The sequence below is a fragment of the Agrilus planipennis genome, unplaced genomic scaffold (genome assembly GCF_000699045.2).
Source record: "Agrilus planipennis isolate EAB-ADULT unplaced genomic scaffold, Apla_2.0 scaffold86, whole genome shotgun sequence".
Lineage (NCBI taxonomy): Eukaryota > Metazoa > Arthropoda > Insecta > Coleoptera > Buprestidae > Agrilus > Agrilus planipennis.
Window position 1 is genome coordinate 183,531 of NW_020438863.1, and position 27,649 is coordinate 211,179.

Genomic DNA, 27,649 nt, shown 5'->3' on the forward strand with positions numbered 1-27,649 from the left:
CTGTTGAAATTAATAAAAGGTGTATCCACCAGGAACCAAGTCTGTGTCGCCGTTCAACGCAAATTCGAGTACATTTGAATGTAGGAATTACTCTAATTGTGACAGTTTTTATGAAATGTATGTTTTTTTTAATTTTTATTTTTTTAGTTAATACATAAAAATATGGAGACAGTTATATAAAACATTATTTAAATATCTTTATCAATAGGGTAGGTTGAACTAATAATGAAATTAAGTGGTTCATCCTTCAAGTAGGTACTTATATTCGTAATTTTTATTTAATTATCAACAGCAGTGTAATTAAATATTACGTAACAGCGACATAGAAAGAAACTATAAACAGGCGTTTTGTTTCTGTCAGTTTTGTAACGGTTTTTCAAAAGAAAATTTCTTTGTTGCGTAACGGAGAATAGCCGTAGGAAGGTAGTTATTTTTTCCTGTTTCCCTGACCTGTTCCTACGGTAAACATGGTGCACACAATCGCGTACATCAATAAGTAAATGCTACTGTACCGCCGCTTCAATAACCATTATTGTTAAACAACGATGATATAATCCTNATTATAATAAATAGTTAAAGAATTTTTGCCAAGCCTTATAGATCTTTATCAGACATGATACAAGTCCGTGATGCTCAGGGCTTATGAATTTCAGAAAACTATTGAACCTACAGAATCCTTGAAAGTTGCCGCTTCGTTATAAATAAATAAATAAATTATCTTTATTTAAGGTCCGGCACATGTGTCTCACAAATGAAAAGCAAACACTCGAATGGGCAAATAGTTTTCATGGCTTTGTCTAGTAAAAATCAATTATAATTAAGGAAACAAATCAATACAAATATGTACTGGCGATGATTAAACATTAACACCAAAAAAAAGAGTGCATTTTATTGAGGAAAACTAAAAATATCACGTATAATTTAGTAAAAGATAATCCTCTACATACGTTTCTTCACTAATAATCATAAAAAAGCCTTTGGTCAAAGCCAACCACAATATTTGAAACTGCTAAATGAAATCCATTACTTCTTGCAAAACAGTTTAGTAATATCGTTTCAATGCCTATTCGTTGAAGTTCATCATAAATATTTACAAAACATGATGTTACAAAAGCAATACTTCAAATAATTGCGATTAGAGAAACATTTTTCATTTAACAATTCCATCTGTAAAAGCCAGAGCTTTTGTACGTTCACAAATTATTTCAAAAAAATTATCAAAGGTGCAAAATTGAATAGATTATTTCATCATTTTGATGTTCCAAACATTTTCATTCAATTGTATTTGTACCTCTGCTCATGCGAGGAATTCGGTTGAAATCAAATTGATTATTATTTGTTAAAATAAACTATTATGAATAATTAGGTTCTACTCGTGACTTTGCTCGCATTGATGTCCTAAATACGTGTCAAAGATATTTGACGACCATATAAAACTAATTATTCTATCCATAGATGCCCTAAATACGTCTCAAATATCATCAACTACATAAAATTAATTTTTTCTGTTCCTCGGGAACAGTATTCTTTGTCTGGATAAAAGGTACCACCCTATGTCCTTCTCTGTACTCCTGACAATGTGTTTACAAAATTTCGTGATGATTAATTGAGTAGTTAAGGCTTGAAATGGTAGCAAATAAACAAAGTAACTCAAAATTCACATTTGCGTTTATATTATTAGTTAGAATTATGCAGTGTGTTTCACAAAAAACATTTAGGCATAACGTTCATGGATGCGGTATATCGCTCTACTCTAAATCTTTTGATTAAAGTGTAACACCCTTCGAAAGCTTTAAATTGCATTTATTGGACTTATAGTACTTTATTATTTATGTGAAAACATGAAGTGTTTGTATACGAATTGTCCCACACCACGTCGTATTTTTTAGATGATACAGTCCTTCGAATGGTTGAATGTCGTCACTAGTGTTTATGTACAACAATTTAAAATAAGATATTCGGGATAGTTATGTAAATTCAGTGTGTTAAATATGGAAGATTGAGCTAAATTGTTTGAAATAATTCTAAAAGTATCATCGTTATCATAAGGTCGTCAGTCCGAAGATCGATTAGACAAGCACCTGCACTTCCTTAAAACTAGAACAACCCGTATCCTTAACTATTTGGGAACAGTTTTTTAATCTAGGTCTACCTCTACCCCTCCTAACTTCAGTGTCTGCCTCTAATATGTCTCCGATTAGACTTTCAAGCCTGAGAAGGTGTGCTACTAACCTATCTCGCATATTTCTTATTGACTTCCATAGAGTCCTCTGTTCTCCTATTCTTTCTAATACCTCTTAATTTCTAACCTTCTCTATCCTCATCATTCGCCTGTAACACCACATTTCGAACGCTTTTAATATTTTTTTTCCGCCGTGTCTACTGTCCATGTTTCGCACCCGTACAGCGCCGTGTTCCAAACATACTCCTTTAACAACCTTTTTCGAAGTTCTAAATTAACCGTTCGCTAGCATAGAAGGCAACACGATCCTGTGCTATTCTCTGCTTTATATCCCTACTGATCCTTCCGTCCTGACTTATCTGACTTCCTATCTTTACATTCGCCCTTTTCCTACTTTTTCTTCTCTTGCATACCAGTATTTTTGCTTTACTTTTATTTATTTTCATACAGTACTGTTTCGACATTCCCGTTTCCATTTTATTTAAAGTTATCTCTGACGGTGTCAGTGTGCATCCCTGTCTGACTTCCTTCCTAATATTTACTTCTCTACATTACAGCACCATCTCTATAACGAATAAACCACTTTCCTATTTCGCTATTCTTTTAAATGAACGTGTAAGGAAAAAGTGCAAAGCAAAACGTTTCGTTGACACGAGCGATTGTCATCTTCAGGTCTGCGTTAAATCAATGGTCATAGCAGATCTCCTGAAAATAACCGTTCTCGTTGGCGAGACGTCGTATTGAAAAATCCTCAGACGGTGGTCAATAACAAGTCCCGACAACCATGAATAGCACATTTCTAAAGAATTTGTTATTGAAATGAAATTTTTGTTTATCATGAAAATCAGTTTACGTTATTAATAGCGATTTATCATTGTTAAAGAATAACAAATCCCAAAAATAGGATGTTTTACAATAATATTATGTTAAGGAACAGGATGGTATGGCATAACTTTTAAGTCTTTGAATATTAATTGAAAATTCTTAAGTGCATATTAAACTTATTTTTAACTAGACAAATCAAATTTCAAATAAAGTGCAAATTCAAAAGTTCTACCCTAGATTGAGTTGAAGGAATAGCAAATTAATAGCAAAAAATAGTTTTGTATACATATTAATCAAAAACAAAATGATGAATTCTTTCATATGAACCGTACCGTCTCAGCCAACCTTTCCTTACCTCTAATAGCAGTTTACATCTCGATATAGGTACCTAAGTTACATAAAAATTGATTTTTATGATTTTTTTTGAAATAATAATTTTTTTCAATCAATTGTTTGCTTCTTGTTTAACAATCATTTTTGAATTTACAAATTAATGTTCATAGACATAGAATCACAGAACTGAGTTTTATCGCTAAAAGCGAGACGATCCTGGGTTTTTTCTTTATTTTTTGTTTTTCCTTCTTGGATATCGCAAAATCGGGGACTACTGCTGCTTCCTGTAAAAACGTTATCAACGGTTTGCGCAACTAATTTTTTTTTCAGATGAAAATGAATTAGTATTTTCCTCATTTTTAGAAAACAGCTTTACTCCAAAAATATTTTTAGTTGTAAACAGGAAGAAATGCTACACAACTAATTTCGAAACACATTTTAGTAGGTATTTCCAAACACAATTTCCTTTATTATGACATAAATCAACAAATTGTATCTTTCTGGCAACTGTGAGAGAACTCCACTGAGGCAGGCCCAAATAGACCTTCTAATTATCAAAAATCAATGCTTTTAATTGGGTTTACTTAAACTTCAATTTATTCGTTTTTTTGAAGAATTAATTTCGATTTTAGTTGTTACGTCTTCTATTATCTTCACTTTAAAACACACCATTAAATCATAAAAATTTCTTGATGCCATTTAAGTCGTAAATATGACAACATGAATAAACTTTTCGGAAAAACTTTTACCTGTTATGTAATCAATTTTATCTGTTTTGTTTTCTAGGTTCCTTATGAAATTATTATTTAATATTACAAAATATTATGTAACCGTTAGGTAATAACAAAGGAACTTGCAGAATTATTTTTAAATACTTTCCACGAAAACTTTAACATTATTAAATAAGCTTTTGCTTTTTATTCATTTGTTTATTAAGTACCTGTGTCTCTTGTAGCTAAAAGTAAATAGTCATTTTGTGTATTACAATACTTTATAGTGTACAAAAAGAGATTGACTTAAATTCACCTTAATTTCATACTTAAGTTCGCTTTCTATTTGACTGACGAATTAAAAACTACGTGCGTCTATTATTTTAACACTCAAAGTAATGCATAATCGATTTATATGTTGTTAGATAGTTGTTGTGTTGTTTGCAATATGCCACGGTTTATTTTAAAGTCAGTCTTATTATTTTTGACTTCCAATAAGATATTTGTTATGATACAGTTACAATTTATGGCATACATACTTTTCAGTGCCCATTTCTCTCCATTTCTCAGTGCAGCTATATATTGTTCGATGTCGTGCTGGCATTCCCTGCTGATCAATTCGGAAACGATCCCCCATCGCGCCGTGAGTAACTCGGGGTTGTAAAAGTTAAGTTGACTGGCCAAGCTGGTCACATTAGGTTCACTATTTTTTTCGGTAGTTTTATGAGTGACATTTTTCGTCCCCGCAACTTCCGATCGCGTTACAGGCGCGAAAATCGCGAAACAAAAAATTAACGTGAACACCATCATATTCGACTAATCGGCGGACGTCATAACAATGCAGGAAGAAGCGGTAAAATATTACTTAAAAATGAGACGATGTGCTGTGGTTTGTCTTGTCCACAGCCGCTAAGGCAACAATGGTCCCCCCCTTCTTTTTTACCTAATCAGAGATAACTTTCTCCGGTGTCCCGTGTATGCCAGCATTCGGCCAAGTACAAGTACACTTTTCTTTTTAACGGTACATCGAATGACGCCTTTCCAAACTCTCACTCTCGTTCGGGTAATACCAGGTAATACATCTACATTTCAATTCCTCAAAGTCATTACAGCCATGATGACGAACCCTCAATTACGTACTAGGTACCTACCTATTACTTGTTATGGTAGGTATGTACATATGTTATTAGTGATGAAGAAAATTAAAACGAAGTAGGCGATCAAGACCAAAACCTACACTATCAGGGATGTTAACAAACGTTATGGAGAGAGGCGTAACTAAAATATCGCTACCCTTAATGTTATTGTTCAAAAATTCCAATTTTATGAAAGATAATACAGACTCTTCTCAATTATTTAATTCAAAATACACCTGTGGTTTTAGACACGTAGCTGGTGTAACCTGATCCAACCATAACCTAACCTTCAAAAGGTACATCAACATCATAGGGTCTTCAGTCCGACTTGTTGGACACGCACCAATAGATCATAACCTTTCCTAAACTAAATCGTCACCTGTTTATGAGTTGTACTCTAATCTAAGTCTACCTCTACTCCTCTTAACTCCTGTTTCTGTTTCTAGTATGCCTCTAACTAGCCTTTTATGCCTGAGATAGTGTCCTTTGTAATTCTTCCTCATTTCTAACTTTCTCTATCCACGGTATCCTCGCCATTCTCCTATAAAACTTCATTTCGAAAGCTTTTAACTTTCTATCGTCTGCCGCGTCCAGCGTCCACGTTTCGCACCCGTACAGCGCCGTGCTCCAGACATATTTTTCGGATTTCTAAATTAACCGTTCGCGACCATAGAAGTAACATAATTTTGTTAAGGGCGACTCCAGCTTGTGCTATCCTTTATTTTACTTTTATGATTAAAATCAATTTTTGTTTTGTCTAAATGCTTAAACAAGTGTTAATAACTTGTTACAACTAAAAGATGTACCTGGGGCAGCCTTATATTCGGAAAGGGCATTTAAAGGTCAAGCTTTTAACATAAAATAATACCTACACACATTATGGCAATAAGAAATAGTCAGTGAGAGATAAAAATCATTATTTCAACTTGCTTGTTAAGCAATCTTACTGTATAGTTTTAAAATTGTAGATGCTTCAGGCTCTACTAAACCTGTGGTCGATGCTTTGGAGAGTAATGAAAATTTCTAGGAATGTGTTGAAAACTAGTCCCCTCAATTCTAGACAATACGCAAATCAAGAAGAAACCAAATAAATGAATTGCAATATTTGAACTTTTACTTTTGTTTAAATATACAATGTTTATACGCAATAAGTTTAAACTCCTTAATTCATTAATTCTTACAATATAAACATATAATGCATTTTATACAAAACTAATCTAAATTTATACAGTAATTTCTAAACATCAAAAGTATTGCTATCCAGTGCGGTGGTAATCTACACCGATAATTCTCTCGGCAATGCCAAGCAAGTAAACCACCTGTACGATACCAAACAGTGGTGCAATCACCATCACCCTACAAGCTCCCCCTCTAAACAGAGCTTTGACTCCCTCTTGCCTTAGAGTCTTTACAAAAGCATCGGCAATACCATTGTACCGTGTTTCTCCCTTTACCTTCTCTAGATTTTGCAATCGCGTTTTGATAACGTCTATCGGGGTAACTAACCAAGCAGAAACGCAGGCTGACGAACATCCCGATGCAAAAGAGACCCAGGATGCCGCCTCGCCGGAGCCATCTTTTCTTCTGGGTCCTGCACTGTTTAGGAATGCAAATAAAGGGAAGTAAAGTGCGGAGAATACGGAGTCGCGTAAAATTGTGGGACCGATGCCTTTGTACATGCCAAAAACACCATAATTTAGTAGGATCCCTTTGATAACTTCGGAAGTAGTCTTTCTAGGTTTACCAAGGGCTGCTGCCACTCTACCTGTGCATATATCCAGTAAATACATCTACATTATGACTAAAAGTTTTCAAAATAAATATAGTAAATAAAACTACTAAGAATTTTATTTGATCTCATTAGCACGCCGCAAGTAGTATCAATAAATTATCGACCAAATGGAAGATACCTAATATAAGATTGAAATCACGATCAACGTCTGGTAGTTTTGGTATTGTTTATTGGCCAAAAAACATAATTTGTTCCTATTAGATTTTTGGCAGTTAGGTGCTATTATTATCGATTTTCAAAATACGGTTTGGTATCGCTAGAGTCGGTGTATGTGTATGTACTTGTTTCTGAACTACATTTTAAGCAAATTCGGCATGATGTGCATGATTTGATATCAAAATAAAAGTTTAGTGGTCAGTGCATTGGTGGGTAAAGCCAAAGGTCCCGGGTTCGATTCCCGGCGTGGGTGTGACAACAGCAACAAAATTTCTCTCATTAGCCTGAGGCAATTCATAATGGATAAAAAATTGAAAATTATTATTCACATTAATATTTGATATTAGCCACCATGTTTTCTTTAATTAACAAGGCTTTTGCTATTTGATCTTACTTTTGGTTAAATTTTGAATCTGAAGTGCACCATGACTTTGTCTCTTTTTCGGTTGTAAAAGAAATTTTGAAGCATTTCAACCCTTAAGTGTATCAAAGAGAGCGGTAGACTTTTTTGCGGATTAAACGCTTACCAGCGTTTTGCAATTGAATCTTCATGAGTTCTAAGGGGGTGGTAACGATGCATTGTATGACTCCTGTTAACATTCCGGCAAGCACTTGTCGAAATAACGACAGTTCTCCATTAGCAGTTCGTAGCTGGTCACGTAAGAAATCGTTCCCTACCAATTTGATCGCTTTTTCAGGCATCAAAAGCACGATTACCACCCCCGAGCCTTTGTACATTCCGGAAAAGCCTTCTTGTCTGTAGGTTTTCCGGAAACAGTCAAACATCGACGTATACTGCAACTGGCCATTGGGCTGAGGTTGCTGAGTTTGAAGACGGGTTTTGACCAGATCCAGCGGGAATACAAGCGTTATACCGATCACTCCAGCAATACTGGCATTCGCTATTTTGAAAATAACATTCTGAAGTTTCATGACACTTGCTTGGCGTTATTATTAATTGACTTATTTGATCAAACTACAAAATTTTTGAAAACTACTTGCTCCTTTAAGACTGATTAAATTTTGATAGACGGGGAAGAATGTAAAATGTCATGTGCACAGCGACATCGCTCATGGATGTTTCAACTTTTATTAATTTTTTCGTTGAAGGAGTTTGAAGATGTTATTTTCAAAAACAGCTTTCGTCATAGCTAATATTTAGAATGTTTCAACGTTTAAATTGAATGGCTAAATGGTTTTACCTTTGTATCTACTTTATCGTTATCTATGGACTTGAAAATGCGACACATTGTGGAATATGGAAGAGGAACAATCGATCATGAGTTCTTTGAACTCTGCACAGCNTTTTGGTTAAATTTTGAATCTGAAGTGCACCATGACTTTGTCTCTTTTTCGGTTGTAAAAGAAATTTTGAAGCATTTCAACCCTTAAGTGTATCAAAGAGAGCGGTAGACTTTTTTGGGGATCAAACGCTTACCAGCGTTTTGCAATTGAATCTTCATGAGTTCTAAGGGGGTGGTAACGATGCATTGTATGACTCCTGTTAACATTCCGGCAAGCACTTGTCGAAATAACGACAGTTCTCCATTAGCAGTTCGTAGCTGGTCACGTAAGAAATCGTTCCCTACCAATTTGATCGCTTTTTCAGGCATCAAAAGCACGATTACCACCCCCGAGCCTTTGTACATTCCGGAAAAGCCTTCTTGTCTGTAGGTTTTCCTGAAACAGTCAAACATCGACGTATACTGCAACTGGCCATTGGGCTGAGGTTGCTGAGTTTGAAGACGGGTTTTGACCAGATCCAGCGGGAATACAAGCGTTATACCGATCACTCCAGCAATACTGGCATTCGCTATTTTGAAAATAACATTCTGAAGTTTCATGACACTTGCTTGGCGTTATTATTAATTGACTTATTTGATCAAACTACAAAATTTTTGAAAACTACTTGCTCCTTTAAGACTGATTAAATTTTGATAGACGGGGAAGAATGTAAAATGTCATGTGCACAGCGACATCGCTCATGGATGTTTCAACTTTTATTAATTTTTTCGTTGAAGGAGTTTGAAGATGTTATTTTCAAAAACAGCTTTCGTCATAGCTAATATTTAGAATGTTTCAACGTTTAAATTGAATGGCTAAATGGTTTTACCTTTGTATCTACTTTATCGTTATCTATGGACTTGAAAATGCGACACATTGTGGAATATGGAAGAGGAACAATCGATCATGAGTTCTTTGAACTCTGCACAGCAGGAGCTGTAAATATAATATGAGCGTTTGCATTTAGTCTACTTTAATATCATCTAGAACAATTCCTTCATTTTCTTCGATCTCTCGTTATTAAATGTCTGTAATCGGTTTATAATTCCGCAAGTGAAAGGAATCACGAAAACTGACAAGTTGGTTTCTGTCGCTATGGGATTTTGATAAGTCATGCTCCAATTTTTATTCTACATTTCGATAAGTAAATAGTCACTTTAAGTACTTATATTACATTTGGATTTATGCAGTTTAATAGCAGGAATGACAATCTTAAGTCCATTTGTTTATTGGGCTCAATCCCAAGATACTGTATTTGTAAAAGTTGACCTAAAAAACGCTATTGTAAGTAGTGTTTATGTCTACCTGAAATCTCATGGTATAGTTCACCCTTAAAATATTGTTTTTAGAATGCTCACGTAAATTTAGAGAAACGAAAACTTGCTTTTCAAGCTAAAGGTGTGGGTGCTAGAGGGGAAAATGATTACACTTTTTCATTGGATTTCTATTCAAACGTTGACGTTAAGGTAGCTGCTGATTTCATTTATTATTATCATTTTTATTGAATGAAAGAGATTCTAGGATAGCAAGTACAAAGTACAAGACAGTAATGTGACTTTTCATATTTCAAAAGAAGCCAAAGATTGGTGGCCTAGACTCATCAGTCAGCCACAGAAACCTGCATGGTTGAAGATTGATTTTGACAAATGGCAAACTGAGGAAGATCCTGACGATGTCGACGAAACATATGAAAAATTGCGAGACATTCGCGAAGATTATGGGAACTTGTACAATAGATTGCAAAAAGAAGAACTGGGCTACAGCAGGGGTAAAACATATCAATAATATTAGATTATTTTCTGAAGCTGAAGGTACAAATTGTACTTTTGCAGAGGACGTTAGAAAGGTTTATCTTGGATTTTACAATCTCTTTATGTTTGTCAGCTTTTTGTACATTTTGGTGGTGTTAGGGATTATGTATGTAAAAAATGGATACAGGTCATTCGATAGTGCCTATGAAATATTGGGGTATGTGGTTATTTTTTTGACTTCGATTCAATTCTTGGAAATACTCCATTGCCTCTTGGGATATACCAGTGGTAGTGTATTTACCACCTTCATCCAGGTGGCAGGTAGAATGACTGTGGTAAATTTGGTACTGGGATCTGAACATGAGTTACAAATGAATCCTGAAGTTTACTTCTTATTCCTCTTCTGGTCATTGATAGAAGTGATAAGGTAAACGTTTCGAAGTAAATGGGGTAGAATATTAATAGCTGACCTTTTCTAGGTACCCTTATTATATTACCCAAATATATAAAAAAGAAATAAAACTTTTGACGTGGTTGAGGTACACGGTATGGATTCCGCTGTATCCTTTGGGATTCCTGATGGAATTAATCATCATATACAAGAGTATTCCGTATTTCGAAAGGTCGAAACAATATTCGGTCTCACTCCCGAATGATATTAATTTTTCGTTTTCGTTTCCGACATTTATAAGAGTTTATTTGCTACTCTTTGCATTTCCGCTAATGTATCTTCTAATGTCACACATGTACCGGGCCAGAAGAAAAAAACTCGCTCCGGTAAATATTAAAAAAAATTTTTGATTGGACGAAACGGGGGAGGGAGTCAATGCGTTATCTTTGTTGGTAATTTGTTTTATAATAGATATACGTATTGATGGATGTTTAGAACATAGGTGTATTTCAGCTAAAAATAAAGTCAGAACTATTAGTAATTTTTTGTTTGTTTTCATATAAAATCAGGTGCATGAAATTTGATACTATAAAATTTTTGGTCTTATATTTACGTAATAGTCGACATACAATGCAGTCAGTAATTGTTTTGTTTAACAAATACTGAACAATCGATAAACATCAAACACTTTGTAATTGCTTTTTCCTTTTGTGTATTTTTAGTCGTAATTGAAAGAGTACCTCTTCGGATTATCAAATAGAACTTATTACAAATATAAACTTAATTCATTATCTTTGACTTTCCCTCAACGTATTTTGTTTTACTTTCAATATTTCAATAAATATCCTGTTTAATTCTTTTTTTGGTACAGTCATCAATAATAGATCCATACTAGGCGTGATGTTTGTTTTTCTTTTGTCATATAGTTAACAATTGACAACTGTCATCGCGCTTCACAAAATTAGGTTTCTTCTTTCTACATTTGAAAGACTTTGTACTTCACTATCTGGCCATTCAAACGTGTAATATAATTAAGAGATGAAGCTATCAAGTGTGCCTACTTTTGGTTTCCATCATGTTATCAATGGATCCCTATTTTTAATTACAGTACGCTAATTTTGGCGTATTTGAGTTGGTGTTAAACAATTGCAAAGAGGTAGATGGGTTTACATGTTAACATCCGAGTGTATAATTGGTTACATATCTAATATATGACGTATAAAACCCCTGTATATTATAAAATTATTGAAAATGTCATAATTATAGATGAATTACGGTTAGTTTAATGTTATATATTAGTAAATTTCTCTTTATACAATGGACTATTGTCATATTAAATAAAATTATCATAGTATTTTATCTTTATCTAATCCCTCTTTTCATTAATACTGGCTATATTAGGTACTGTAGCATAATACATATAAATAAACATTAATATTGTAATCTTGTTGGGATGTTGAGGTAAATAAATTACAAATTATAATAAATTATGAGTAGAATGTTAGAACTGATGTCTGATTTCCGCGTACGAGAAGAAATGGTGGCATGTCTTTTGTCAACAGTTCCAACCAGGCTAAATACAAAGGTGCTGATATCACATTTTTTCGAGGTACGGGCAGTGTCATAACAATAAAGCTTGCATCATGAGAGTGCTCCAGAAGGAGTTCACGTAATCGAAGATGCCTATTCGTTTTCTCCTTCATTGATAGTAGTTCTGAATCTGATATCGTCGCTGAAACAAAATTAATATGGTCAACGAACGTCCTTATCTCTTCCAAATTTTTAGACATTAGAATCTACTTTTGAACTAGACCTATCTTGTACACTTAAAACTGTAATCTGTAACAATTGAACTTAATTACCCGCGTCAGGGTTTTTATTAGATTCTCGAAAATCAGCAATGAGCGAATCGAAAAACTGCTGTGTAGATTCCGTGGGTTTATTAGTAATATCAGGTACTATTTGGAGGTCAGAATAGTCAATTCTAAATTTGGCCAACATGCTGGCCATATTCCTTTGTTCGACTTCCAATTCATTCCTCTTATTCGCTAGCGTAAATACTCTCAGGGTGCATGTGCTCCAATTCCTTCTTGTTCTCATGATATATGGAAGCAGTAACGTTAAACCTAGAAAATCATTCTATCTCATTTCTAATTAAACTTCAATAATAGTTTATTTAGTTACCCCCATCGTCGTATAACCACCAAACGTCTATTGTTCCTCGTTTCTGTTTCTTTTGGAACTGGAACATTTGACTCGCAACTTCTTTCGGTAAATCATTATTATCTTCCATCACGGAATGAAGAAACTCAGAAGATTTCAATAATTTCTTCTGAGGTTCCTCAGCAGGATTAGGACGCGAGCTTACAGTATCTGCCTTCTTTCTTGCTTCCGGAGTGGAAAAATTACTGGTACTGCTAACTGACGCCAAAATCAATTAGAAAAGATATTTATTATTATACTATACGTAAAGGATAGTAAATTTTTTTACTTTGCGAAAGTTGATCGTAGGACCTGTTTCTTGGAACTGATTCGTAACTGTTACTTCGTATTTTCGAACTTTGAAACTCCTCTTCCCCGGGAGCCTTTCGACTCAATTCCAAACCCTGCTGAAGCCGTAAGATGGCAACTGCCAAGTGCAGATCCAGTGCCGTGCTAGAAGAAATTGCATAAACGTTTATTATATATTCTCCTTTATTATCCATAAAATAACGTACTGTAGCACTTCAAAGTACATATCTAAATCCTGTTTCAAACATTTTTGCCAGTCGTTTTTGTGTCCCATAAGAAGAATGTTGGGCCTCAACTTTCCAATTCCGCAGGCTTTGAGGAGGGCTTTTGCACCTTCTTCAAAAGTAGTGCCGTCCACCTGCATGTAGAAAGCTTTCAGTTTGTGCGTCTTCAACCAAGACGTTGCCTTGTGATTCAAGACTGCCCTTACTCGTTCCGGTAACACGCTCTAAAACAGTTGAAATCTACTACCTGCTATTACACGTCAGACAGACCTTACTGTATTGATATGTCCACAAACCAACATCGAAAGGTTTTTGGTCAAAAGGCTAGAAAAGTCCACCAGAGCTGGTCTGGCGCTTGGCATCCCAGACAAGACTAGTATCTGAGGTCTGTAGTTTTTGACATGCTCTTCAATGTTGTTGAGTTGATGTGCAGCCTGTAGTGCGTTTCTGTATATTTGGGCTTGAGTTGTCGAGCCCCAGTTTACATCTAAAATCATTACCGTGTTAACCATGATTTACAATTAGCAATTAATAGTTGACAAGCTACCGGGTTTCCGATACGAAACGAAGAGGTAAAGGGCAAGTACAACTGAAAAGGTAACCAGGGCAGTCCACCACGATATCAAGAACATTACGAGTACGCATAAAATGGCACCCATTAAGCTCAGCCACATGTTGTAATACTGCAACGAGAAAGTGGACTAGATCGCAGTGGTACTTACTTATGTATGCAAACCTTAAAGGTGGGCCTCCAACCAACTGGTTTTGCCAAAGAAGCATGAAAGGTCGAAAAATTGATGAGTGTATACGCTGCGAGAAAGAAATTCGATATCAATGGAGCTATTCGATTGAGTTCCCCTAAAAATCAAGGGCAAAAATTATAAACAAATTTTAGACAGAATATTAATGTCTTTTTAAGTTACCTATTAAAATGAAGCAGACGGCAATTATAAAGGTCAATACGTAACCTCGTATGGGTTCATTATTTTGACCATATCCTTTAGCAAACCACTCTATATGAGGATAAAGTTTATCCTTACACAAAGCTTGAAACACTTTCGGGGCTGAAACCAATGATGCTAAAGCAGAACTTAAAGTTGCTGCAAAACACCCGGCATATATTATGGGTCCCACCCATGAAATCAACTCGATTACCTGATACCATAGAAAATGAAACATTGTACAAAACTTAATTTGGGGACAATAATATTACCTGGAAACTATTCTGTAATCCGTATGCGCATTCTCCCGGGGAGCAATTTCTGAAGGTTCCTTCCAGGAATTCAGTAACATTTCCTGTTGCGTCCCGAACTACACAAAAACCCGCTACGAAACCCATGAAAATGTAGGAAAGTGTAGTTATCAGAATTGCTAGCAATGTGCCTTTTGGAATAGCGTTTGATGGATCCTGAATTTTGACAATTTCATTAAGTAGTTTACCCCTGTTTGATGATATACCTTTAGGTCTCCGGATATGTTAGCTCCAGCTAATATACCTGTTGCTGCTGGGAAAAACACGGCAAAAACAGAAAAGAAATTGTGATAGATTCCGTCGGATTCAGAAAACCTATAATCAGGATACAAATTATCCTTTAGTACAGTTACTAAAACACACAACCGTTGAAATTGACAACGAAATTCTCTTCCAACATTGACTTACTGTTGTAACCCAGAAAGCCCTTAGCTCTTACTTCGTCACTGGTAGGACCTATGAAGCTACCAATGAAGTAATCCAATATTGCAACACATAGAATAACCAAGAGTACGTTTTGAGCCTGCGGAATTTTTCAGCAAGTCACAAATACACAAAGAACATCCACATATTCTTCTTCCCTTACCTTAGCTTCCCACTCCATTCCCACGACAACTATGATCAAAAGGACTATAATTGTTACGCATCCAATTATCCGAATATCCTGAACTCCTCCATCCACTAATTTCACATGGAAAGAGTCCAGCAAATCGCCCATCGATTCGCAAAACCCAACAACGTACATGGCGCAAGCTACAGCGTTTGCTAGTGAAAATATTAGCCCAATAGATCCTCCAAATTCCGGGCCCAGACTTCTGGATATCATATAGTACGTCCCCCCTTTGGAAACAATAAGAAATTCGTGTTTTTCGTTTTGAGTTTTTACTAGCCATATTTGTTTTGTGTTATTTTATTTCTAAAATTACGTGTACCTCCTTTAATTAATCCATTGGTGCTAATGGCAGACATGGACAACGCTGTAATTGTTGTTACACAACTTGTAAGGAGAATTAAAGCTGTTGCTTGAACTAAAACGAATAAAAGACAAAAAGTAGTACTATTTTACGTCTTTTTATTTACTTTTTCTGTAGATTTTCCGTTCAGTAATGATATTTAAGTCATATTCTTACACTTCATTGAGTTTCTCTAGCGATGTGACCTTTAGTTTGACCGGTGCAAAGTAGAAAAGAACAGCACTAGGCCAGAAAAGAAAGGAGACAACTCTCGGCCAAACTCTTAACCTGTGAGGAGCGTACAATCCGTACAGTACTGCACAGAAAAATTGACCATTTGACACTAAAATTGCATCGCTCAAATGTGCTGTTATTGGTACCAATTACTACTGAAAATATCAACGAGATGTTTATTTATATTTAAAGACATATTAAAGTCTTTAACGCTTGTTTTCGACTCGCACTACTATCATGATTGAACAACTTTTGGCAGGTACTGTATGAAAAAGTATGTTTAATGAACAAGAGTCGAGAGTATAATGAGCTTTTTCCCTGCCTACGATTTTGCCAGCGCGCATCCAAGACATTGGAAGGGGCAAATCGCAAGAGAAAGTAAACGAAGTATAATTCTAATTTTTTCTTTTATTAACCATGGCACACAAATATTTACCAATTCCTGCTTGCCCTACAACCCATGAGAGCCGAAGAAAGAGCATGACACCCCATATATTGAGCAGGCATCGTATCAATACCCCTTGAATCCACCCAAATTTTATCTGACCTTTTGACTCATTTGTTGTACCATTAAGCATATCGATTTGGGTGTGTGACTACAAAACAATAACACCTTCAGAAAAATAAACTACAACAATAAGTTCATGTATTCATATTAAAATCATTTTATCGAATAATTATTGTATAGGGTGTTTCTAAAATAAGTAGCAAGTTTTTGAGGTATTTTTAGGGAGTCGCATGGTGAGTACAACGGCGTAGTTAAGGGACAAAAAAATTTTTAAGAAAACAAAACGAAGTTGCAATCCGAAGCCGGTCCTGGACGTGAATTGGCAACGTATAGAGTAGTTAAGTACTATGTAAAATACATCTTGACATGGTATTAAGAACAAAATACAAAAGAAATATTCAATATTCAATGTTGTATTTTCCTGCTTAGGTCTGACAGGGCCGGACTGGCCCTTAATTGTATTTTCAAATACGTTTTTCTCGAAAACGGTGGATTTCCAAACCACTAAATATTTACTTCATTTTCTTGTTTTATATCGCCTCCCGAAAGATTGCTACTTATTTCAGAAACACCCTGTATATAGTACTGTTGGATAAACTAATTGGCAGGACTATGTTAATGCATTGTCCAAACAAACCTAAATGTTAATGTTAGTCAAAGTAATTATCGTTTTAGTATTAAATAATTCAGCCGCAGTCAATTTTTTCATTTTCAGAATTGTATCTGACTAAATTTACAATTTTGTGTTTATTTTCGTCTCTTATTTAAGAAAGGGTCATCAGTGATGATAAGTCTTATATCAGGTTTCATTGTTAATTGGCACTTCTTAGGCATGTCATCATATTACAAACATTACTATCTACGTTTTAAAGTTTTGAATTCTTTCATTAACTCGTTTAATGTAAGAACGCATTTGCCAATTAAACGGTAGCGTTTAACGGTGATGTAGTGTTTCTATCTCCTAATTGATTTTGTTTCTTCCATTGCAACAATTAAGAGCGGCCGTTTGATGATCAAAGATTAACATAATAAAAACAGCCTACTCACAAACTTCTTTTAAATGGCTATGAGTAATACCAACGTTGCACCTATTATTGAAATTGGTTCCGTAAAAAAAACGACGAAAAACATATTCCGCCGAAGAAATAAAAGTCAGATAAAAATGATTGCAGGTGCGACAAATTATCAAATTTCCTTTGTTGATTTCATTTTTTAAACATCAACGAAAAATTATAATTTTTTATTTATTTATTCTTCATAAACAAAAGTTTTTTAAATTTGGTTTGCTTTAGACATATATTAAAGGTGCGTTTAGACTAAACGAGTGAGAATTTTCAGTCGCCGCCCCGTCAAGATCGTGGGTGGATCGGCTTGCGAGTTTCGATGATTTAGGGAGCCGGACCATAGGTTCAACCTTAATGGGGGGGTTCTTAAAGAGAAACCAGACTAAGACAAGTCCCTGAAGCAGAGCAGCAGCTCTTTCAGAATTCAGGATGGCAGAGATCATTAGTATCGGTATGGCACTCTGATGCACAATACTGCGATGTGGAAGGCAACGGGAAGCCACCACATTATGATCTGTCAAGAAAAACACATCAAACTAGAATGATGGCATCCTTTGGGATAAAGCACTCTTGATGTAAACTAGTCCCCCATTCGGATGTCTGGGCGGGGACTACCTCGTGTGATGTCATCAATGAGTGCAATAGAGGAAGGTGCAATATTTCACGAGTCGGAGCGTGGAATGTTAGGACCATGAGGCAAATAAGGAAATTATAAAATTTGAAATACTAATATGCAAGGGAAGGATCTAAGAAGTCGGATAAGTAAGGACGGAAGGAGTAGGAGCGATATAAAGAAGAGGATAGCTCAGGGTCGAGTCGCCTTCAATAAAAAGAAGTCACTTCTATGCTCGCAAACAATTTAGAAATTTGACAAAATTGTTAAAGGTGCTGTACGGGTGCAAAATATGGACGGTGGGCCCGGCGGAAAAGAAAATGTTAAAAGCGTTCGAAATATGGTGTTACAGGCGAATGATTAGGATATCGTGGATAGAGGTTAGAAATAAGGAGGTATTAGGAAGCATAGGAGAACAGTGGACTCTATGGAGTTCAATAAGATGGTCTAGTCAGAGACATATTAGAGGCAGAAACAGGAATTAAGAGGAATAGAGGTAGACCTAGATTAGATTACTGTTCGTAAATAGTTAAGGATGTGGATTAATCCAGTTTCAGGAAAATGCGAAGATTAGCTCAGGATAGGAAGGAGTGGAAGTGCGTGTCTAACCAGTCTTAGGACTGATGGCCTTATGATGATGATTTTGCAAGGATGATATCGATATCATAAAGTAATGACTCGGATTAATCATGTTATGAGATTATTGCTTAAATTTTGGTTTGTCTCCATTCCAAAAAGACTGGCGACTTTATGATGATGATGAGTCAATAGGTTTCAAAATGACACTTCCGTTCAGTTGTCATTATGCAACAAACGGTATTTGTACTCGCTTAGCGTGAACGCGCATTTATTAAGTACAGGCGTTACTTTGACGGGCAGTGTACGTACGACACATATAGTTTCTGTTTCCATACTTTACCTTGTTTGATAACGTGGCATTATGCAATTCATCTAAGGTTGGACGATTAGCAGCCTGGAAGGACATTATATTCCTGTAATTGTCCAGGCGCGGTAACGCTTCACGTGTCATTTGTCTGAAAAAAAATAAGTGCATGTACATGTAATAGTTATATATAATAATTTGTTGACTGCTGTGATACAATTAAACATATTGCACATGCTTTCAAATACTATCGTTTATTAAATGTTATTTTCTATTTTTAACTTTCTGCACATTATATACATACATACATCATGAAAAGATACAGCAACTTCTGTCGCTTGTTGGTATATTAGGGTTTAATAAACGATACCTTATCAGTATGATTTTGTCAGCTTGCAGACACTGTTTGTGAACATTAAAGACTCTGATAGACTAAGAAACTGTAAAATCATTCCGCAATGTTGATAAAAGAGTGGAAACAGCGATTAAGGACATAGAGGGTAATGTGTTAACAACTGATACTGGCATACGACAGAGATGGATGGAATACTTTAAAGAGTTACTATGTGTAAATAAGAGGGAAGGGCACCTTCGGTAAGGATGAGTACATGCAGGACAAGGACAAGAAAAGAATGACGACGATGATGATATAACAACTAATGAGATTGAGGAAGCTATATATAAAATTAAAAAGGAAAGAGCAGCGGGGTATGATTCCATTAGGCCTGAAACGAGAAGTGGGAAAGACGAGAAACTTATTTATATTCTAAAATATGGAAGCTAAAGGGAATACCAAAAGATTGGGAGATTGGCGTAGTTATACATATATTTAAAAAGGGGATAATAAGGACTGCAAAAATTATAGGGAAATAACACAACACAGGTTTACAAAATAGAAAATCAGCATACGGGCACTGCGAGTGTGTTTCAGAATAGGATTTAGTACACGGGACCACATATTCACAATAAAACAAATTACCGAAAAGCTCATAGATCAACACCTAGAAGCATGTGTAGTATTTTTAGACTTGGAAAAAGCGTTTGATAGTGTAGATAGACGGGTCTTGTGGAACATACTAAAACAAAGAAAAATTACCAGAAAATTAGTAGAAGCTATAAAAAGTATGTACAGGGCATGTAGGAATGTCGTCAGAACAGGACATACGATCACCGATGAGTTCATGACCGAGCAAGGATTAAGGCAAGGTATTATGGTGAATATATTCAGCAGTTTACATTCAACCCTCGCGTTGAAAATCTGTCAACCAAGATTTGAAATTTCATTGGTTAAACGACTTCTTGAACGAGAAGGACTTAATGTGGTTTGGGATGTTGGTGGTCCTGTTAGCTTGTACTGTTTTACGTTACAAATTAATTCATTCTCTGTTTGGTGTGCATTGTTTGCATAATATACGAATTTAAAAGCCTCAACCTAATTGTAGTATATTGAACAGTAAACTTCCATTCTGTGTTCGGCATGCAAATTAATTATGGCTATACAATTCAGGTGTTTGCTCTAGTTTCAAGGAAACGCCTGCGAAGAAATATGTGTGATGGTATTGATAGCATTTGTTCTGAATAGAACTTGGAGAAAACTATTTACCTATCGCTTTTTTTTATTTCTATTTTTGGCTACTTTTTAGAGCCTTCAGTTTTATTTATAAATTCAACTATAAACAGAGGACTCCTACGTTAGTACTTTTAAGTCTGAAAAAATTAAAAGAATATATTCGATTTTAAATAAGACGTGAAAAATTAACAATTCTGACAAAGTACAGATTTTTATTGTTCATTGTAAAAGAAAATGAAAACATTTTTTTGTATTTTAACCGAATAAGTAAACAAGCGTGATTCATTCTCAGTTAATTTTTTCCAAAAAAAATTCTAACTTTATGCAATGTAGTACGAAAGCTTGTTGAATATCCTGAATGTTGTGCAAAAATCTAATCTACTATGGATACTTAGAATCGGAATTAATTTATAATTATATAATAACCGAGCAGAAACGTGCAATAAACGTCAGTATTTTATTGCTGCAATGCATAAACAACAATTATTTAAAAAAAAAGTGATTTATTACTTGTGTACCAACCTACGTATATTTTATTTTGAATTAACTATATAAGTACAAGAAATATTCTTATCGACTAAATTTCGAAGACATTGGCTCATCATTGCTAATAGATAAATCTCATAAAAATTGTTCTTCCTTTTTATGATAACGGTTAAGTGTTGTGTGATTTCAAATTCAAAGTAAAAAATAAAAAAAAATAGTACAGCGTCCCACTCATCCAATACGTATAAAGCACTTGTTGATTATTTATTTCGAAGTTAATGAAAAAAAAAAACCTTTAAACAACCCTTGACGGTGATAGTTTCTTGATTGATTTAAAAAGCGTTTTTAAGGGAGAAGGAGGGTTGTACTTACCTAAAACTTTTGGCATACTTCGTGTCATTTTCCGAATTCAACCGCGTCCTTTCGTTGATATCGACGTGAGTGTCTTCATCCTCGCTTTCCGTTCTATCTCCCGCATTTTCATCCCTCTCCGATAATCGAACGCGATGTTCTGAAGCATTACTTTTCACTTTTTTCACTTGAAACCGTTTTGTATTTTCCGTACCATTCGATCTTTCAAAAGTTTCCATTTCTAAACCTTTCTCTTCTTTATCTTCAACCCCGTCGTTCACTCCGGCCATCTTCACATAAAAATGACACAAAACAATATAAAAACTGTCGAGCTATTCAACTATATTTTTATTTCACACGATACGACCTCAACTCATTAACGAAACTTCTCACGATTGCTGGAAACTGAAACCCGAAGCTTTTTTAGTCTTCGAGCACATGTGTCTAGATATCAAGTGAAAACTTTATAAAGAGATGCTGGCTTTTAACCGTCTATATACATGTAGTACCTATGTACATACACCTTTATGTACCCATGCTTGATAGCTTCGAACTGGGGTCTGTCGTTCTAATGTTATTTCGCCGGTTATTGTACAAACTGTTACCATGGGTGTACGAGGGGTTTGTCGAAAAGAAAAAAAAACATGAACCCCTTTAAGCCTGTCGAATGAAAAGGGGATTCAGGAAGAGCAGATGTGTCCAGTAAAATAGGGAACCAAACAAGAAATAAAAGATTGGACATCTACAAGGTGGGTTCAAGAAATAAAAGTATGGAGACGCATGTCCAACAAGTCTTAGGACTGCCTTATGATGATGATGATGGTGCTAGAATGCGTACAGATGAATATAAATAACAACACAATTAACCTTCCCTAACTTGATCCTCCTATATGAAAGTGACCAGTCAGAAAATTCTAGTTGGAAAATTCCTGGATTTCCTTACATTTCCAAAGTCATCTCTTCTACGTATAAATGTTGCTGTTGTTAAGACTACCTCTAAAGACCCTTACAACCCCAGATCACGATGTCAGACGTTACAAGTACTTCGTTCATGTTGTCTTTTCCTACTGAAACCTTATAATCTTAACCTATACGCTTTGTTTGCTGTTATCTGTAATATTTTATACAAGCTCTTACCAGCGGCTTCGTTCGCTCTGATATCCTAAAATCATCCAAAATACAATAATTTGATGAATTTGTTCTTAAGTTCTAACTAGGATCATCAGGATAAAAGTGGTATTTCTAATTTTGTAGGTTAGGTTAGCTTAACGTCATTTTGTGTAGAATCTTGCATCTTTGTCGAGATGAAAAGAAATTTTTTTATCCCACGGGAACAGTATTTTTTTTTCTAGATAGCGGGCACCCTATGTCCTTTGCTGTACCTTTGATAATGTGTATATAAAATTTCATGATGATCGGCTCAATAATTAAGGCGTGAAATAGTAATAAACAAACAAACTAATTCACATTCGCATTTATCATATTAATAGGGTAACATTAATTTATCGAGTTACAGAAGTTCGACTGTTATTCTTATAACTTTTTGGAAGCTCCCTGTATAGCTACTCATAAAATTTTTTAGATTGTGCATTCAACTCCTCTACAAAAGCATAATTACTACTTTACATTACATACACATAGATAACTGCAATCGATACGAAATGCAACAGAAAATTATACAATAATATAAAAGTGCATAGGCAACTTGTATCACTTTTGATAACTTTTCTGGAATGCAAGTCAAACCAATCTATATAGAAGTAAGTATATAAAGCAGATAATTTATTTCTGTCAATGTCAAGTGCCACACCAGGTATCTAATACCTGCTAGGTATGCTAATAACGATAAGCCATTCTACCTGAAAGAGTGTCCTTAAGTCGAAGAAAAATGTCACAGTTGCATTTACAATAAGCTGGTTCTTGACTTGAAAGTTAAATTCCTTCAAGTTCAGTTTAACTATTTATAATATATACAGGTATAGCAAAATATTCACCAGATATATAAGTAACAGATTTCTTTGTCGTGTAATATACATGTCGTTTGACGATCAAGATTGGCAATCCGCAATCATCTTTCTTGTTTCCACTTCGGACTGTGGTCATTTTCTGCGTTTTGAACACGCCCTTGTTAAATTACGAAATGCTTCATGAGTATTACAGCAAAGTGAAAAGAGATGACCGAATTATAGCAGGCGATGCAGCGGTTAGACGTTGCGTAGCTATGCGAAATATCAGGGTCGGCTTTATAATTGCCTGGTTGGAATTGTATCTTTAAACAAACGTCTTTGCTTTCTTAAAATCCTGAGAATGTTAAATTTAAGTCCGATACTTGCAACATGCTCAAATTCTGGCTGTCTGCATCTCTTTCTGTTACACATTAATTGGTGTAATGTTATTCCTTTTTCTGTATTAGTGTCCGCTGCAATTCCTACCTGACATCTCTTTTCTATGTTTACGATATTCCCTATACCTATCGCCTGTCGTGAAACTATCCTAAACTAACCGAATTTTCAGAAAACTTTGAACAAAGCGTAAGCCCCTTGAAATACTTTTTACATCACTTTATTATTTAGATAAAAAGATAACTGCAAGTATTTGAACGAATTTCCGTATGTCACATCGTATTTTTCAAGAAATGATGCCGGATTTTTACTTAGTGTCGCCCTAGGTATCGTTAAAAATGGTGGCCTACTACCCTTGTTCTACACAAAATGAATGAGGAATCAAAATACTTTTTGAACTCTCCCCTATAATAAAAACCAAGTTATTGATTTCTGGTCGATTTTTGAAAATCGAGTATTTGTCATTACGTCTCGGCGTTTTGAGATCATATGAAGCTAAAGCTCAAAAAAACTACGCAGTTTGATCCGTTGAACAATATTGTTGACGAAAAGTTTCGAAAAAATTTTTTTATTTTGAAGCGACATTTAAATTATTAGTGAAATCGAGATTTGGTACTCAGCATCTGTTTGTGCTTTATAAACGTTAACAGATGCTGTGGATCGTACCTCAACCATTTAAAAGGTATTTTCGCCTAAATATTTAAAAATTAAAAAAAGTTTTTCTCGAGTCCTCAGTTTTAGTGCCCCTGATGCGAATTTGCCGCCTTGGTCACTAGCCCTTAGTGCCCCTAGTGTAAATCCAGCGCTGCAATTATTAAAATATCTCCACATTTAGAATTCTCAATATGCCAATAGTGTATATGCACAATATTCTCGTTTCTTTTGTGGTCATCAAACCTTCAAATTCTTGGCACTTATACATTAGATATAAATATAAAAAATCAGAGTAATTATTATGTAATTAAACTAAAGGATAATCAATTGGTGACTCATTTTTATAAGTACCGCGTGTTTTTCCATGATGAACAACAACTACTACGGTTTATTTTGTTGTAGAGTCTACAATGCAAATTGATTTAAAAATGTTTTTCCTTTGCGACTAATTTTAACTAAGCATATACCTAATAAATAACTCACTATCTTTCGGGCAGTTTTCAAAAGTTTTCTCATTTCTTGATGATTTCAACTAACTTCTTGTCACTTACTTGTTTATGTCATTGTTCCATTTCAAATGTGTCACGATAAACTGTTATATTTCGTTCATACTACTTTATTCTTATTTATTAATAAAACGCATTATAATTTTATTATTTTTTTTTTCAGGTAGGCACCTAAACTTACTCTCCCTGGGGGCTAGATGGTAAGTGACACATTGTAGATTACACAGCTGAATATAATGTTCGATTGGTCAAAATAGATAATTAGTAACCAAGAATTATGGACACAATAATTGTCTTGAATTTATAGGGTTATATTATACTTATATTTTTACAAAATATTTATTAATTTATGGTGTTGTATATCACTGAGGTATCTTACAAAACTCTGCTGATTACTAATGTTCAGTCCTACGTCACTTGAAATGGTGCTGTAATAAACCATAAAATATGGTTTGCAATGTAACCTTAATTAATAAAAAGCAAAAATAATAGACTGTAACATTAGCAAATATTGGACAATATTATAACGGTAATATAATGTATAATCTATAGGTAAAAGTTAAAACGATAACTAGGTTTTCTAGGTGCAAACATCAGGGAATCTTTTTCTTAATAATCTTTTAAACCAGTGTTTCTTTTTGGTTCGCGAACTCCTATTGCAGAAAATTTCGTTCTGACCGAAGTTTTCTTCAAATTATACTGATCTTTACGTCCTGAAGGCATGATCTTTCTATGTATATATATTTCACAAAACATTTCGTTAATTTTATTTATCGTCGGTATTACTTAGGAGTACAATTAGTTTTAATTCTTGATCAGAAAATTGTACGATGATTCAAAACCTTGGGTTCTTTTATTAATTAATGTTTAATTTTGTACATATTAAAGATTATGGTGGAAAATTTGTAATCATCAGTACTTCTACTGATTAAATTTTCTTAAAAATGCCTAACTTATTATAATAAGTTTTTGTATGATTTTGTTTGCTAGTACAAAGTATCACAAAGTTCAGATTTGATGATAAATAATCCTTGTATACGGTTAATCATATAAACCATCATTTCAATGTCGAAAATAAGATCTTTATTAAAACACACGAACTTTAGTAATTATAAAAAAATATTGAAAATTTTGGTGGAGGTGCCGGGAAAAATTTAAAACAAGATATAATTAAGCTATAACTCTCACATATTTTAACCATAACTGGCCCAGAATTATAGTTAAACTTTGTCAGACTAGAGGCCAGATTTTTTGCATGGATAGTATACCCCTGGCTACGGCCCTGCACTGAGATAAATTATTTTTTAGCCATAATTGCGGTAGTCGTTTCGCAGTTTAAATCTGTACCACAATATTTCGCAAATAAAAGCAACATTTCCGCAAAATAATCCGATAAATAGCATCCAAAATAAATATTTCAGTTCAGTAAGTTTCAACGAGTCAGATTTCCATGTAACTCTTTTGAACGCATAGAAGTTGATCAGGTTGTGATGTTGGGAATAATGGTATAATTTAATTATTAATCCTTTGCTCTTTAGTTCGTGTATCATGTCATTTATTTGATCGTACAACGGGAACCCTTTGGACAAATACATAGTCATCGGAACAAACATAAACTTTTTTTTAATGAGGTGTACCATTGGTGTACCATCTTCAGGATTAACATAATACCTTGCTATGTAAAATTTTACTATTCTTTCCATGGCAACTGCGGCTGTTCTATGATCTGCAGCAGATGCATTTAAAGCTTCCAAATTGAAATTAGTTTTCTTGCTGTTTCGCTGAATGTATCTATCAATTTCTAGATCGTTGTTTGGGAAAAACTTTGAAAGTGTGCTATGCACCATTACGGTGAATTTCATATCAACCATTTTTTCTAACGAGTCCACCATCCCTTCTCTGTGGGCTTTATTGAGAGCCCCTAGCAAGTGGCTTTCGAAATAAATGTCTGTCAGCAAATTGTAAAATAGCCAAAACATCAGTAGGACCCTTTCAGCCTTTGTATGAGGCATTCTTGTGATGGTCATTTTTAAAAGTATACTCAACGAAATTAAAATTGAAGAACAAAATTCGCCCTTCTTTCGAAACAACGAAAACGTCAAAAATATAATTGGCATTGTAAACAAGACGATCAACAAGAGAATCCACACAGGACGCTGAAATGGATAAACATTTATAGTTAATGATAATAATCGAATTAAGAGAAATTTGGGATAATTGGAAAGCCCTAAAGCCAGAACTGATGGTATAAAACAGGAATGGCGAACCTTTACGCATCGACGTGCTATTTTTATAAAAAAAAGTGCCATCAAATAATTTTGTCTGTGATTATTGATAAAATAATAATAATAAGTAATATCTACAACTACAAAAAAAATAGGAACATTTTGCAATGTTTAAATTATACGTGTAATTTAAATTAAAGTAAAATTAGTGTGACTTCTGCTGTTGTAGATTAGATTACAAATAACTTAATTATGTTAGGGCTGTAAGATGTTACTTATAGCAGAATGCATGCTGAACTGGAGTCATCTGTCAAACGGTTTCTAACCGAGTTTTTAATGTTATTCATCGCTGAAAATAATGACTCGAAGGCATAGGTTGATGAAAACGTTAAAATAGCATAATCCAGCTTCTTCAAACAATTAAAAGTGTTTGGTAACGCATTCCGTGTGTCCAAAATTTTGTTATTAGCATTTTCACTTGTATTACTTATCAATCTTTCTGTTTCAATCGATGATGCCGGATTTCCTCCCGCAGGTAGTTTTGGTTAAAATATAGATGTCGAATTCCCTCCCGGATACTAGCCGAGTTCCCTCCCGTTCATATCAACTCTGACAATTAAGTCAACGACTACTTACCGATTTTATTTATCGAAAATAAATATGTATTTATAGTGCACTTCAGTACTTCAGTAAATTAAAGATAAAATAATTTC

General features: G+C 34.6%; 5 protein-coding genes across 11 annotated transcripts in view; 2 read left to right on the forward strand and 3 right to left on the reverse strand.

Annotated features, from left to right (window-relative positions):
• Positions 1–4,935, reverse strand: part of LOC108735664 (O-acyltransferase like protein) — a 37,191-nt gene extending 32,256 nt beyond the window's left edge. For both annotated transcript variants that reach the window (XM_025974572.1, XM_025974575.1), the window contains exon 1: positions 4,590–4,935. In XM_025974572.1, coding sequence (XP_025830357.1) covers positions 4,590–4,860 — 271 coding nt within the window. In that variant the 5' untranslated portion in view covers positions 4,861–4,935. The remainder of the gene's footprint in view (positions 1–4,589) is intronic.
• Positions 1–27,649, forward strand: part of LOC108735668 (glycine-rich protein DOT1-like) — a 93,823-nt gene that overhangs the window by 22,250 nt on the left and 43,924 nt on the right. The gene's annotated exons all lie outside the window — the stretch shown is intronic.
• Positions 6,286–9,154, reverse strand: LOC108735667 (mitochondrial glutamate carrier 1-like). Of its 2 annotated transcripts, none has more exons than XM_025974607.1 (2): positions 8,573–9,154; positions 6,286–6,951 (listed from the first exon to the last, which is right to left on the reverse strand). In XM_025974607.1, exons 1-2 carry the CDS (start codon positions 8,976–8,978, stop codon positions 6,443–6,445), a joined length of 915 nt encoding a protein of 304 aa, XP_025830392.1. In that variant the 5' UTR covers positions 8,979–9,154; the 3' UTR covers positions 6,286–6,442. The 2 variants fall into 2 exon arrangements, with proteins under 2 accessions (XP_025830392.1, XP_025830391.1); XM_025974606.1 differs by lacking the exon at positions 8,573–9,154 and adding an exon at positions 7,662–8,419 and having other exon boundaries at positions 6,309–6,951.
• Positions 9,378–11,101, forward strand: LOC108735665 (very-long-chain (3R)-3-hydroxyacyl-CoA dehydratase). Its single transcript, XM_018467728.2, has 5 exons — positions 9,378–9,702; positions 9,768–9,884; positions 9,940–10,186; positions 10,251–10,596; positions 10,649–11,101. Exons 1-5 carry the CDS (start codon positions 9,622–9,624, stop codon positions 10,968–10,970), a joined length of 1,113 nt encoding a protein of 370 aa, XP_018323230.1. The 5' UTR covers positions 9,378–9,621; the 3' UTR covers positions 10,971–11,101.
• LOC108735661 (bumetanide-sensitive sodium-(potassium)-chloride cotransporter) lies at positions 11,837–24,993 on the reverse strand. Of its 3 annotated transcripts, XM_018467723.2 has the most exons (18): positions 24,689–24,993; positions 21,231–21,499; positions 18,839–18,953; positions 16,171–16,330; positions 15,480–15,575; positions 15,134–15,387; positions 14,956–15,070; positions 14,754–14,899; positions 14,509–14,703; positions 14,219–14,450; positions 14,032–14,153; positions 13,843–13,978; positions 13,571–13,782; positions 13,278–13,519; positions 13,052–13,215; positions 12,745–12,981; positions 12,423–12,686; positions 11,837–12,292 (listed from the first exon to the last, which is right to left on the reverse strand). In XM_018467723.2, the coding sequence occupies exons 1-18, from the start codon at positions 24,719–24,721 to the stop codon at positions 12,048–12,050; spliced, it is 3,237 nt and encodes a 1,078-aa protein (XP_018323225.1). In that variant the 5' UTR covers positions 24,722–24,993; the 3' UTR covers positions 11,837–12,047. The 3 variants fall into 3 exon arrangements, with proteins under 3 accessions (XP_018323225.1, XP_025830354.1, XP_018323226.1); XM_025974569.1 differs by lacking the exons at positions 21,231–21,499; positions 24,689–24,993 and adding an exon at positions 19,782–19,951 and having other exon boundaries at positions 12,048–12,292; XM_018467724.2 differs by lacking the exons at positions 21,231–21,499; positions 24,689–24,993 and adding an exon at positions 19,173–19,512 and having other exon boundaries at positions 12,048–12,292.

Bases quoted from the DNA above. Each gene is read 5' to 3' on its own strand.
- LOC108735667 (XM_025974607.1), bottom strand. From the start codon at position 8,978: ATGAAACTTCAGAATGTTATTTTCAAAATAGCGAATGCCAGTATTGCT. The intron at 6,952-8,572 runs GTAAGCGTTTGA...ATATATGCACAG, and splicing joins GATTCAATTGCAAAACGCTG to GTAGAGTGGCAGCAGCCCTT.
- LOC108735665 (XM_018467728.2), top strand. From the start codon at position 9,622: ATGACAATCTTAAGTCCATTTGTTTATTGGGCTCAATCCCAAGATACT. The intron at 9,885-9,939 runs GTAGCTGCTGAT...AAGAGATTCTAG, and splicing joins ATTCAAACGTTGACGTTAAG to GATAGCAAGTACAAAGTACA. The intron at 10,597-10,648 runs GTAAACGTTTCG...GACCTTTTCTAG, and splicing joins TCATTGATAGAAGTGATAAG to GTACCCTTATTATATTACCC.
- LOC108735661 (XM_018467723.2), bottom strand. From the start codon at position 24,721: ATGAGAAAACTTTTGAAAACTGCCCGAAAGATA. The intron at 18,954-21,230 runs GTAAGTACAACC...ATTTTTTTTCAG, and splicing joins AAGTATGCCAAAAGTTTTAG to ACAAATGACACGTGAAGCGT. The intron at 13,520-13,570 runs GTAAGGTCTGTC...CAACTGTTTTAG, and splicing joins TTTGTGGACATATCAATACA to AGCGTGTTACCGGAACGAGT.